The following is a 14444-nucleotide window of genomic DNA, read 5'->3' as shown; positions in this document are numbered from 1 at the left end:
GACACTGGCCTCAAATTAGAAAGATGCTTGTTCGTGCTCTGTCCAGCCATCCTGATTTAGCTTTTCCAATACCATTTCAGGCAAACAATAGGTTCATTCCCTCAACAAAGTTATGGTTGAGCAACTGTTCTCTTCTCTCCTCATTAAACAAATATATGTGTGTGTGTGTGTGTGTGTGTGTGTGTGTGTGTGTGTGAGAGAGAGAGAGAGAGAGAGAGAGAGAGAGACAGAGAGAGAGAGAGAGAGAGAGAGAGAGAATAACATTTCATTTGTGTTAAGTAGATGTATCCTAGATCATTGTAGAGTTATCGAATTATCCTTGGATGAATAAACAACAAAAGTAACAACAAGAACTACTACTACTACTACTACTACTACTACTACTACTACCACCACCACCACCACCACCACCCCTTTGTTATATGCAACAATTCTTTATCATTAACTGGTGTTTTCCCTCAGCAATTAAAACTGCAAAAAATAGTACACTATTGGCCATTAAAATTGCTACACCACGAAGATAACGTGCTGCAGACGCGAAATTTAACCGATAGGAAGAAGATGCTGTGATATGCAATTGATTAGCTTTTCGAGCATTCACACAAGGTTGGCGCCGGTGGCGACATCTACAACGTGCTGACATGAGGAAAGTTTCCAACCAATTTCTCATACACAAACAGCAGTTGACCGGCATTGCCTGGTGAAATGTTGTTGTGATGCCTCGTGTAAGGAGGGTAAATGCGTACCATCACGTTTTCGACTTTGATAAATGTCGGATTGTAGCCTATCGCGATTGCAGTTTATCGTATGGCGACATTGCTGCTCATGTTGGTCGAGATTCAATGACTGTTAGCAGAATATGGAATAGGTGGGTTCAGGAAGGTAATACGGAACGCCGTGCTGGATCCCAATGGCCTCGTATCACTAGCACTCAAAATGACAGGCATCTTATCCACATGGCTGTAACAGATCGTGCAGCCACATCTCAATCCCTGAGTCAACAGATAGGGACATTTGCAAGACAACAACCATCTGCACAAACAGTTCAACAACGTTTGCAGCTGCATGGACTATCAGCTCGGAGATCACGGCTGCGGTTACCTCTGACGCTGCATCACAGACAGGAGCACCTACCTTGGTGTACTCAACGACAAACCTGGGTGCACGAATGACAAAACATCATTTTTTTGGATGAATCCAGGTTCTGTTTACAGCATCATGATGGTCGCATCCGTGTTTGGTGACATCACAGTGAACGCAAATTGGAAGCGTGTATTCGTCATTGACATACTGGTATATCACCCGGCGTGATGGTATGGGGTGCCATTGGATGCATGTCTCAGTCATCACTTGTTTGCACTGACGGCACTTTGAACAGTGTACGTTACATTTCAGATGTGTTACAACCTGTTGCTCTACCCTTCATTCGATCCCTGTGGAACCCTACATTTCAGCAGGATAATGCACAACCACATGTTACAGGTCTCATACGGGCCTTTCTGGATACAGAAAATGTTCGACTGCAGCCCCGGCCAGCACATTCTCTAGATCTCTCACCAATTGAAAAAGTCTGGTCAATGGTGGTCGAGCAACTGGCTCGTCACAATACACCAGTCACTACACTTGATGAACTGTGGTTTCATGTTGAAGCTGCATGGGCAGTTGTACCTGTACACGCCATCCAAGTTCTGTTTGACTCAATGCCCAGGCGTATCAAGGCCGTTATTACGGCCAGAGGTGGTTGTTCTGGGTACTGATTTCTCAGGATCTACGCACCCAAATTGCGTGAAAATGTAATCACATGTCAGTTCTAGTACAATACATTTGTCCAATGAATACCCGTTTATCATCTGCATTTCTTCTTGGTGTAGCAATTTTAATGGCCAGTAGTGTATACACATACATGCCATATGTATAAGAAGGGTGGGGGGTTCACTCATTTTTTTGAAAACTGCTAAAGAAGTGTTCCTCCCACAACTGACTATAAACTGAGACTTCCGCGTATATTAAAACTGTGTTCTAAACCAGGACTTGAACCCATGTTTGAGTCCTCATCCGACACACCATTTTAATCTGCCCCACACTACACTGCAGAATGAAAGACTCATTCCAAAGAACAATATTATTTCTAATAGTCACAAATGCTTCCAACCACAGCACTCATCTGAAACAGTTACTTTCAATCCAATAAACCATGTTTTCAACTGCAAGTGCAAGTCTTCGATTTAAGTCATACATGACAACAGGAGAAAAGTCAAAAAAATTATAGAAGTAGGTAAGTTGGAAAGATTACAAACCCTGTGTGTATTCTGATGTTCCATCCAAAGGATCAACCCAAATCACAACCTGCAAAGTGTACAACATGATTTATTAGTAATAAATTTTTCTGATTGTTCGTATGCAATTTTCAGTGTGTCAACAAACTACAGCTCAACCAAGCAAAGTGTGCCCTGGGAGAAGAACAGTGAAGTCTGAAATCATCAAAACTGAAGTGCAGCACAAACAGCACGTATTTGTCCCTCAATTACTCACATTAATTATTTATAAAAGAGAATAATATCTGCTGTATGTGACACCCTTTCATTTTTTTTCTTTTACCCTGAGTAAATAAATAGCTTTCTCATTTGTGATGAAGAGGAAGAACAAAAATTTCTAGTGTCATCACCGGGTACATACTACAGTTGGTATAGCTGTAAGACACTGACAACACGAACATTTTAATGCATTTTCAAGATGAAGAGCAAGAAATTTAACACATGTAATCTATGTTATCACTATTTAATACCAAGATTGCTTCTTACATCCTTTTCAGAAACATTTTGCAGTTCCTTTGGGCAAGTTTGTTTTAGAACCTCTTGGTTACTATCAGTCACAAGCCAATCTGAGGGTACTTCACAAGTTGATGAACCTTCTTCGCCAATAATGGTGACTGCTGGAAACTGCTGTGATAGAGAGGAAATGATGCACCGCTGTGCAGATCTATCAGCTTCAGTTTGCAAATCATTTTTGCCCTGCAAATTATGTTGTCGTTAGATAAACTATGAGTAAACGATTTCTTTTTTCAAAGTTATAAATAATGAACATAATTTCATTTTATGGCAATAACTGCACATACGTACACTAACCCATGACGAACTATTTGATGTCCAATGCAAACTGAAAAAGAGTAGTCTAGTTCTTACCTTTTCAACAATGCCTAATTCACCTTGCGACATAATATCTCGTATAATTTTTCCAGCTCTATTGGCCACATTAACCGATGAAGCAACAATCCTTAATAAAAGAGGTATACTTTGCGCCATTGCTGCGTTGTTTCTCAACTGAATACTCAACCTCTTTTCAGATCTTATATAAAAACCGTCAAGGTTGCGAGTTTCAAGTATTAGATACGCTAAGTCTGTGGTAAAACCTACTTTCTCCTGTACATGAGCGCAGCCAACACCAGTGTCAACTAATATGCGGTTTTGAGGGTTAATGCCGTTTATGTTAACTTATTGCCACCTTCAAACAATTTCTAGAATCAAAATTATGGAATACTATGATGCACATGTCACGGTTTTCATCATCTGTTTGTTCTGACTGTTATCTCCAGCCTTCACGGCCACTTGTCCTTTCCACCTAATTTAATGTAAAGGAGATTACTTGTTACAAGCGCTTAGTCGCGTTTAACCAAGACCCAGGACAACCAACACAAAAGAATCTACCTAAATATTATGTAAGTTATCTCCTCATTTCATACAAGCGACCAATATATAAATATTCGGCTTTTCATTGCCATTATGAAGATCGATGCCGTTCGCGCGCACTTTTGACGTTGTTTTGTTTTCATACACTTTCAAAGATAATAGTGGTAAAGTTGAAAATTACACCACATGAGTCAAAGCACTCCGTTACTCATGTAAGCAAATGTACGTGGGACTTGTCAGGTGCTATGAATTAGTGTTCGAGAACCCTAAATCATGCGTTTGTACAGAAAAGAAAACGTGTTTACATAATGTGGTCATTTTTCGCTAGAGATCCGTCTAAAGATTTTCCTTACGAGATAGGAGACATAGTGACAGGACTCGAGGATAAAAGTGTATGGGCTCTTCATCAGGCAAAGAAAAAGGTAAACACAAGCTTGCAAGCATCAGTATGTGGAAACACGTCTGTATTTGTCGGTGTACTTATTACAGTATACATTAATGTACCCATTGCGCAAAACAACCCATGGTTATTCGTTCTTTTGATGGCCAAGCACAGCAACGTTCTATGTGCCCTAGTACAGTAGGTAAGGAGTGCAAGCAGCGGACTTAGTATTTACTGCACAATTTCATTATTTCACTCTCTCTCTCCGAAGGAAGCATAAGAGAATAAAGCCACCCACGACAGGAAGGTGGCAGCATTTTATTTGAAACTATACTGTGCTATTGAGTGGGGAGTGTCATAAGTTTTAAAGAAAATTGCATGAAATTCAAAAACCAATCGTTCTATTTTGGAGAGAGTCGTAGTAAAATATGTGTTTCATAGGTTTTTATATAATCTGTCATCCAGTCTGTAGAAGAGCTGTAGAAAATGTTTGCGCATTTCCAGATACGAAACAGCCGTGTTAGTCTTCAGTAGACTTATTTACTTGCCTTATAAACATTTTCGACATATATTGTTGCCTGATGATCTATGTTTTGAGTAAATATTTGTAGCTTGCTGAAAGCATAAAATAATCACAAAAAATAGACCTTCATAGAACTTTCATGGGCTACAGATGCAGGTGGTGTGTTAGACAATAAAATGTGATTGAATACACCAGTTATGGAAAGCTAACAATAAAACATAAACCTTCCAGGTTCAAGTCCTATTGTAGGGAACTAATATGAAGTTCAGCAACTTCAGGGATGTTTGAAATTCGTGTGATTATTAAGATTATTTATTGATAGTAGGTGAAAGTATAAGCAGTTGCATTGATGGAGAAATTTACTTTAAACAGACTCATTTCTCAGGTGGATGGAGCCCGATGGACCTAATCTCCATTTTAGCCTATACCTAGCACACACTATTTTGCACCTTCCTGGGGCCTCCCACCAGCAGGCACCATGGTCACATGACACTAGAGAAGCAGGTGCATAAATATAATGATGCAAGGTTTCTTGTGATCATCTGAGTGTCAAAAGCGTCTGTCATCATTTTCATCTGGGTACCCTTCCAGTTAGTTGGGTAGGACTTTAGTGCACAATATATCTCCATCTGATTGTATCATTATAAACTTTATCTTTTATGTCCAGCGATGTTGTTATTTTCTGAAGGGAGGACTCCTTCCAAGTACAGTTATTTCAGAGTAAACCCTATGGGTTACAGTATCTTGCATCCTTTGAACATGCCTAAACCATTTTAGCTGTGCAATGTGTAAGCTTTCCTCCAGTGAACAGGTCGCTTACATGCTGTACCTAATGCATGCACTTCTAATTTAGCCCCTTCTTGTCGTCGTCCCTTCTTGTCGTAGTCCCTTCTTGTCTTCGTCATAGCGGATCGTAAAAATTTCATTTCACATGCTTGTTGTTTGCTGATGTTTCTTTTTGATACCACACAGATCTCCAAGCCATATATCATTAGTGGCCAAAAGTATGACTTGAGTGTTGTCTGTTTAGCTTTTATGGGAACTGTTTTATCCCAGACTAGATTTTGCACTTCATTGAACATAGCACCTGTTGAAACTGATTTGGACTACTAACTCAGCACTCCTCTGGTGTGATACATCAAAAATAACTGAAACTTTCTGCATATTCAGTTCTTTCTCCGTGAAGTCTGTGGTTACATTGGCTGGGTGTTCTGCAGACTTTTACTGTTTTCAGATGAAAAGGTACCCCTGCATTTGAAATGAGTCACCAGGTTTAACCATTGACATAGGAACAATGTGACAAATGGTGGAAACAACGTTGCAGCAATAATGTGATATTAGTGGCATTTGCAAATCAGTCTGTTATCACAGCAAGTTTTCTTTTAATTTGACATTTGTTGGCTTGGCCATCTCACAACCAGACTGTCACCTTCCAACCTAATCTAGATCTCAGGCAAGGCTATAGATCAGTCAGTCACCACAATGAGGTTTTTTTGCCCTCAAATTTGCAACTTCACCAGCTAACAACAAAACTGTGATTATGCGCACCAAAATGTGGCAGTACTGCAGCCATTAAGAATACGTCACTGGTCAAAAGTGACTATTGTATTGAATGTTCCTCTTGACTCCTGTTTTCTTCTTCTGTTAATTCGTACTCATTAAATTAAATCAATCTAGTTTCCTCTAAAACTCTTGCTGTGTGTCTCCCCAAATGGCAATATCATATGTGCAAACTAAGATGTTTAAATTTCCAGATTCCACAGCTTTAAATGTTTTAATAACTACTCTCTTGAATACAATGAAAAGTAATGAAAATAGTGCACTACAATGTTGTTTAGCCCTGTTCAAAACAATTCTGATGTAGCGTTTTCTACTTGTACATTCCTTTCACGTTTTTGTACAGCAGTTGGATGTTTCGTTCTGTGAACATACGGTAAGCTGGCGGCTGTGTTGGCTCCTTGAGTCTCAGGATCTTCTGGTTCCATCCCAAGGTGGTTTTCGCCAAGACCGATCCACTACTGATAATATGATTTATCTGGAGTCCCCTGCCATCTGAATAATTTTTGCCCAACAACAACACATTAGAGCCCTCTTTAATCTGCAAAAGGCTTATGACACCTCATGGAGCCACCACATTCTTGAATCGTACATGAGTGGGGTCCATTCCTGATTTTTATCCACAAATTCTTGTCACACTGCACTTTCCAGGTTTGAGTTGATGCTTCCCACAGTGCTTCCCTTATCCAAGAGAATGTTGTCCTGCAGGGCTCTGTATTGAGTGTCCCTTTCTTTCTAGTAGCCATCAGTGGTCTAGCAGCAGCTTTGGGGGTCTTCAGTATCACCCTCCTTGTATGCTGATATGTGTGTGTGTGTGCGTGTGTGTGTGTGTGTGTGTGTGTGTGTGTGTGTTGCTGAATGTTGAGTGCAAGTTGCCATACGAAAGGTACAGGCGCGGGTACTGCACTTCCGACAACAACATACCATTCATCCATAACCAGAACTTGGCCCCGACTACTAACTACTCAGTGTGGTGGAGACTTATCGCTTTTTAGAAGTGGTCTTCAGTTCTCAGTTGATATGGATTCCCCACCTTCGCCAGCTAAAGTGAAAGTGCTGGTGTGCAGATCACACTCTCCTTCTGCAGCTTTACTAAGTCCTGATACAATCCCGCCTTGATTATTGGAATCTCTCATATGGTTCGGCATTGCCCTCAGCATTGTGGATACTGTATACAATAAATTACTGCAGGGTTTGACTTGCAACAGGAGCCTTTCAAACTAGCCCCATGAAGAGCTTGATGAAGGAGGCTGGGATGCCTCAATTGCATTGCTGCAGGGTCGGTAATCAAACCCAGGACTCCAGATGGCAGAGCTGAAACCGGGAGCTACCACGCCATATTTCGTCAGGAGGTGGAGCAAGTTCAAGAGTGTCAAGGGACAGTACAGGTTGATACAGTGGTATTCTATAGCATTGCTTTATTCAGCTAATTTACAGTATTTGATGGGTGCAGCGTAGTATCGGCGTACCGCCCGCGGCGTTGTCTCGCGAGTCCAGCCGGCTCAGCAACTCCTGGTATGTCAACGCTGCTGCTGTTGTCATCGAGGCCGCTCAGCTGGAAGTTGGCCACGCTCTGTCCGGTTGCCGCCCGCCTATGCGTCGCATCTTGCGCAGCATAGCTGCCCACGATTCGGGAGACTGCTACAGTCCCTGGTCCTCGCCGCCCTCCACCTGTTTGGCGTGCTCTGTCCATCCATGGGACAAAGGTGGATGTACTGGTCCCTCAGGCCGCCGCCTCTGTTCCTAGGATAGGACCAGACTCGAACCCACGCCCTCCTGGACGCTGTGCCACTAGTGGTGCTTCCCGGATGGCAACACCTACCACCGTCTCTGGTGCTTCCGGAGCGCTGCTGCACCTCCCGCAGTGTGTGCCTAGCCCGGAACCGTGGTACGTCAGGTGGGAAGCGAACATCGCCCGTAGACTATAGTGGAACCTACCCCTCCTGGACCTGCTGGAGTCCGCTGTCACTGCCGTCTTTCAGGCAGACCATGTGATCTCCAAGTTCCAGGCTGACGTTCCGTCCTGCCCCAGTGTTGTCCCCAGAGGCAGAATATAGCCCGAACAAGTACATAGAAACAAGGTACAAGTTTATGCCGAACACTTGTAACATTGCTGCCAGACTCTCCCCTATAAGCGTAGACAAGCACAGGTCCGTCCCGACGCTCGATTGTCCTGGCACTCTCTCTCTCTCTAGCTAAAATTGCTCATATATTTATACTGGTTTTCCCCTCGCTTCTGAAGTAGTGTCAGAAAGAGACAGAAACTATGGCAGGGATATATTCCCACACATCAGCCACTTACAAATTGCCCTCCTGGCTCTGGCCTAGCGCCCCGCCTCATACATTGCAATAACTTCAAGCAATGCTGCAGTTTCCTGCCTCATTGTTACACCACTCAAAACAAATTGTGCGTGCAATACCGCCGTCTCAGCTCCACACCCACGAGTTCCATGTTTACATTGCCTTGCCTGATGGCTGTCAACTGTGACCACACACTGCCAGGAGCCCCAGACTCCAAAATCCAACTGCGCCTTCATTTAATTTTGATAAAATTACCCTTTCCCTCGACTAAGACTGACACTAGCGCAGCATACCTCCCTCCTTTCAACAAGATTCGTCTCGAAAATCGAGATAAAATAGATGTGGCCTGTGTTGTTTACAAAACTTACATTCTACAGACTAAAACTAATGGGAACATCAAAACATTGACTCTACACCTATGCACTGTTTACACTGGTTACCCCTGCTGTAGGCAACTGATGTGTTGGCACCTCCTCCACTGGTGCATGTTTGCACATTCTCCATAAAGCTATACTGAAGAAAAATAGAAGAAAATGGCACACCCTGTGGCTGAAATGCCCACTGTCATTATCCTGTTGTTTCGATGCTGTTGCAACATTTGAACATGCTCCAATACTTTATTAACCGTGATAGATCCTTCCTGTGCATTAATAAAGGAATGCAACGTTTCCAAAACCTCTGTTTTTAATGTGGAGTTCAAATATGTCAGGTTCTGCACTGGTAATATTTCTAAAACCCCATCCCACTACAAGTTACTGCAACATTGTACGACATCCTCAAAAATTCTTGATAGTTCACTCTGCCCCTATTGAATTCTCTGAACAAAAAACAAAAATAGTCTCCCCCAAATAATGACAAAACTGAAACAACAAACAAGGAAAACGCAACTTATTATCAGATCCACCAAAACGCGAGAAAAAGAGACAGAGAGAGGGGGGGTGGGGGAAAAAAAAGCGCACGTGTGTGCGCGCGCGTGCGCCCACACACACACACACACACACACACACACACACACACACACACAAAAGAAGAAGAAGACCGCAAATTATCTGCTGTCCGTGATCGTAACACATACAGAACATTATGCGTCTGCTGTTGTCCTTCCCCTGAGACCTCCTTCCTCCACTTGCTTTGCCTAGCCTCTGCAATCAGGTCACTTGTAATTGCGGTAATCCGTCCACCATTCCTTTATAAGGCTTTACTCTACTCACATGGATAATGGATGTTTTTGTTGGCAGCTGCACTTTAACATTCACAGGCGAAGTCATGTGCACGACCTGGTATGGTCCTTGGTACTTCGTCAAGAATTTTTTCGTCTTTCCCGTAGGTGTACATGGACTCGTGATCAGTACCCGTTGGCCTACCCTGTACTGTGGTAAAGGTCCCAACCACTTATTCGGTTCTTCCTGCCTCTCTAACGCTTTCGTATTGGCTTTCTGTACCCTCTCCAGACTTCCCATATTGTTCGTGCAAATTCCCTCACTGTGTCCCCTTTAGCTCCCGATTTCAGACATAGAACATCAAGTGACAGTGGCATCTTTCTTCCATAGGCCACCTCAAACGGTGACATTCCGACCCCGGAATGTATTTTACTGTTATAACTCTATACCACGTATGGAAGATAATTGTCCCAGTTATCATGGTTTCCATTCACATAATAACATAGCATTTTTGAAATTGTCTTATGTACTCATACGTTCTCCCATTCGCCTGCGGATGAAGTTAACTGGTCCGTAATTTCTTAATCCTCAATAAATGACACAGCTGTGACATTAATTCGGACATGAAGTTCGTACCCTGATCCATAATTATGCTATCAGGCACCCTAGACTTCAATAACTAGTTACTGACTAAAGCTTGTGCTACCGTACTTGCCTGTTGGTCTGGTATTGTGACCATGGCTAGAAACCACGGAAAGTGATCAATTATAATTAAAAGGTAATGATACCCTGCCAGTGTTTTGTTGTATGGCCCACAGATATCTAGCCCGAGAAACTCGAATGGTTTTGAAGCCTCTGGTAACCGTTGCAAAGGAATTCTTGCACGTGTCACATCCACTCGCTGCACAAACGACACTCAATTTGCTACGTATTGTTCCACATCCCTTCTCCAAGTGCACCACCAAAATCGTTCTACTACTTGTCTTCCCATTGCTCAATGACCAACATACCCCGAGAGCACATGTTCATGGGCTTGCTTTAAGACTTCTTCTCTCAAACTCTTTGGTACCACTACCTGTGGTCCACACCTGGTAACTCTACACAACATATTTCTCTTGACAATGAAATGCGTTTGAATCCTAAAACTCTGGCCCTCCTCATCCGCTTCTTGTGCCCTTTGCCATTCCATGACACTCTTACCCATTACTTCTAATGTGTCTAATTTGTGACTTAATGCATCTGCATTCCTGTGTTTCTTCCCTGGCTTATGAATTACTTCAAAGTCAAACTCGCTTAATTTTAGAGCCCACCGTGTTAATTGTCTAGAAGGATCCTTGAGTCCCAGTAACCTTCTCAATGCTGCATGATCTGTCATGACCTTAAACTTCCTACCATAAAGGTAACAACGAAAATATGTTATTCCATATATTACATCCAACATCTCCTTTTCCGTTGTGGAATAATTCCACTCTGCCCTATTTAACTCCGGATGCTCCTGTCCCTTCACCATTTGCCCCAAAACACATCCTACTGCGCCATTTGAAGCGTCACATCCTAAGATGAAGCCTTCTTCAAAATTCACAAAACCAACAGCGGACCAGAAACTAATCTCATCTTTAATTCATCGAAATCTTCCTGATAATCCTCCGTATATTGAAATTTAAGCCCTTTCTTTAAAAGTTTTGTTAACGGCTCAGCTATTTTAGCAAAATCTTTTACAAATTTACAATAATATGAACATAACCCAATATATGATTGTAATTGTTTCATTGTATGTGGTGTCAGAAAATTTTGAACTGTTTCTGTTACTCGAGGATCTGTTTGAACCCCTTGTTGACTGATTACATGACCTAAATATTTGAACTGCGTTTGCACAAAATTACATTTTTCTAAACTTTATGTTAACTGTGCTGACTGCAATCTTCTAAAGACTTCTCTCAAATGCAATACATGTTCTGGTATATCCTTCAAAAATTCTATAATGTCGTCTAAGTAAACCATACATGTCTTTGGTTTCAATCCCCTTAAAATCCCATCTAATAATAGCTGAAAAGTTGCCGGTGTATTCTTCAACCCAAACGGCATACATACATACATACTGATAGTGGCCCCCAAGAATGGTAAAAGCTGTCTTTGCCCTATCCTCTGGCACTACTTCCAACTGATGGTATCCACGCCATGAATCCATCGTCGTAAAATACTTATATTGACCCACATTGTCCAATGTGTGTGTGATATTCGGAATCGGTTATGCGTCTGAAAGGGTTTTCGCATTCAGAAACCTATGTTGTTGTTTTGGTCTTCAGTCCTGAGACTGGTTTGATGCAGCTCTCCATGCTACTCTATCCTGTGCAAGCTTCTTCATCTCCCAGTACCTACTGCAACCTACATCCTTCTGAATCTGCTTAGTGTATTCATCTCTTGGTGTCCCTCTACGATTTTTGCCCTCCACGCTGCCCTCCAGTGCCAAATTTGTAATCCCTTGATGCCTCAAAACATGTCCTACCAACGGATCCCTTCTTCTAGTCAAGTTGTGCCACAAACTTCTCTTCTCCCCAATCCTATTCAATACCTCCTCATTAGTTACGTGATCTACCCACCTTATCTTCAGCATTCTTCTGTAGCACCACATTTCAAAAGCTTCTATTCTCTTCTTGTCCAAACTAATTATCGTCCATGTTTCACTTCCATACATGGCTACACTCCATACAAATACTTTCAGAAACGACTTCCTGACATTTAAATCTATACTCGATGTTAACAAATTTCTCTTCTTCATAAACGCTTTCCTTGCCATTGCCAGTCTACATTTTATATCCTCTCTACTTCGACCATCATCAGTTATTTTACTCCCTAAGTAGCAAAATTCCTTTACTACTTTAAGTGTCTCATTTCCTACTCTAATTCCCTCAGCATCACCCGATTTATTTTGACTACATTCCATTATCCTTGTTTTGCTTTTGTTGATGTTCATCTTCAGAAACCTATAATCACATCAAAACCTATATTTCCTTGTACCATCCACCAACTTCTTAGGTACGAGAACTACATTGCTTGAATATGAACTATCGCTATGCTCTATGATTCCATCCCGTAGTTGTTGTTCTATAAAGTCCTCTAGTAGCGGTTGCATATGATGTGCTATCCTATATGGTTTCCTAAACACTGGTGTGTTATTCTCCATTGGTATGTGATGCTTCGTAATCAGTGTTGCCAGTAACCTGCCCTCCGTTCCGAATAAATCGCTAAATGTCAATATCAACTCCTCCAACACGACCCTGTCGTCTCCCTGCAAATGCTGTAATTTTCCCCTTAATTGTGCTGCATTGGAGTTTTGCTTATGGCTCGCCTCTAAATCCTCCCTATCGAGGTCATCTTCATCAAAAACCCCCAATGCGGCCAATAACAGCCCTTTCGACAAGCTAAAATCCGCTCTGCTGAAGTTATCTACACTTATAGGAACCTTATAATCTCCTTTCGCAAAATTTGCGTGAGCTAAACTCCTTCGCACGAAACAGTGTGCATTATCCAACTCCTCATTACTCGAGAGTGGATCCACCATGTACAACGTCTCCTTTGGCAAGTTCATATTTATCGAAACCCAAACTACCTTCCCTGTATCTGCCGGTATGTTATCCTGCTGGTCGACCTTTAACGAATCCATTTGCAGTTTAGCTGGCATCACCTTCATGTTAAATGCGCCTTGCGACATTCATCCATTTGCAACCATTTCCCCCATGCAAAACATTGTTCCACCGAGTTCCACTGTTTGTTGCCAGAGATCTATCTTCGCACGATGTTTGTCAAGGAAGTCCAGTCAGAGAATCACCGAATACCCCTCACCTACTTATGGTAACACCTCTACCTGCTCACTAAACTTAGTTCATGGGATCACGAATTGAAGTACCGACGTACCCAATGACTCCACTTTATTATCTCCCACCCCTTGTAACCTATAACGTGGTGGCTCAAGCCTTCTCGTGCTATCCAAGTCTAGACTAATGAGACACGTGTGCTCCCGTGTCAAACAGAAACCTTTGTTCCCTTCTGTTCACCAAGCCTAATAAGCAGCATTCCGTCTGTGCACCTACAAGCGCATTACCTAATTTCACTGGGACTGCTCTCAGACGGTTGAAGCAATCCCGTTCTCATTTAATGCCTGCTGCCGCCGAGGCTCCCGCCCACTTTTACTCCTGCAGTTCACATCTCAGTGACCCATTTTCCCACATGAGTAACACCGCAACTGATGCTGACATTGCCTCCGAATGTGCCCTACTTGGCCACAACCGAAACAATTTATTTCCACTGCCACGACTCTATGCTCCACCCTTTGCTTCGTCGCATAATCTACCTCCTCTAAGTATGTGACAATTCTTAGAGTTGCCGCAAGATCACTGGGATTCTCCATTCTCACTCGATGTGACATGTCCAGTGGTACACCCCTCAAAAACACACCTAACGCCCTGTTCTCGGCCTCTTGTAACAGCACTCTATTAGTTTCCCCGTTCTGTGAAAGTTCGAACATTTGTGCATTCAGTTTTCAAATCCTGTCTGAAGAAACCTCCACAGTCTCATTTCTCCTCATGACTAACACACTTAACTTTTCACGAAAAAACCTGGTACTGTTCTGTTTTTGGTACCTCTGGCGTAACCCAGCCTCAACGTTTCATGGTACAATATGTACAACTTGGCATCCCCTATCAAGTGCAATTTCGCCACTCTCAGCATTACAACATCCGGCCACCCATTGGCCTCAGCCATTGTGATAATGTTATTAAGGAATACTGACACATCCTTTGTTGCTTTATCCAAAAAGGGGTTAATCAATGCGACGA

General features: G+C 42.4%; 2 protein-coding genes across 2 annotated transcripts in view; one reads left to right on the top strand and one right to left on the bottom strand.

The window, feature by feature from the left end:
- Positions 1-3817, bottom strand: part of LOC124622939 (3'(2'),5'-bisphosphate nucleotidase 1) — a 45433-nt gene extending 41616 nt beyond the window's left edge. The window contains exons 1-3 of the mRNA XM_047148733.1: positions 3183-3817; positions 2802-3011; positions 2298-2346 (exon numbers count right to left, since the gene is read on the bottom strand). Of these exons, the coding sequence (XP_047004689.1) occupies positions 2298-2346; positions 2802-3011; positions 3183-3302 (379 nt within the window). The 5' untranslated portion in view covers positions 3303-3817. The remainder of the gene's footprint in view (positions 1-2297; positions 2347-2801; positions 3012-3182) is intronic.
- Positions 3818-3885: 68 nt separating this feature from the next.
- LOC124601081 (N-terminal kinase-like protein) overlaps positions 3886-14444 on the top strand; it is a 118310-nt gene continuing 107751 nt past the window's right edge. Inside the window, exon 1 of the mRNA XM_047136215.1 lies at positions 3886-4108. Coding sequence (XP_046992171.1) covers positions 3995-4108 — 114 coding nt within the window. The 5' untranslated portion in view covers positions 3886-3994. The remainder of the gene's footprint in view (positions 4109-14444) is intronic.

Source organism: Schistocerca americana, chromosome 1 (genome assembly GCF_021461395.2).
Source record: "Schistocerca americana isolate TAMUIC-IGC-003095 chromosome 1, iqSchAmer2.1, whole genome shotgun sequence".
Classification (NCBI taxonomy): domain Eukaryota; kingdom Metazoa; phylum Arthropoda; class Insecta; order Orthoptera; family Acrididae; genus Schistocerca; species Schistocerca americana.
Note: the sequence above shows the minus strand (reverse complement) of the source record. Positions and strands in the feature narration are given on the sequence as shown.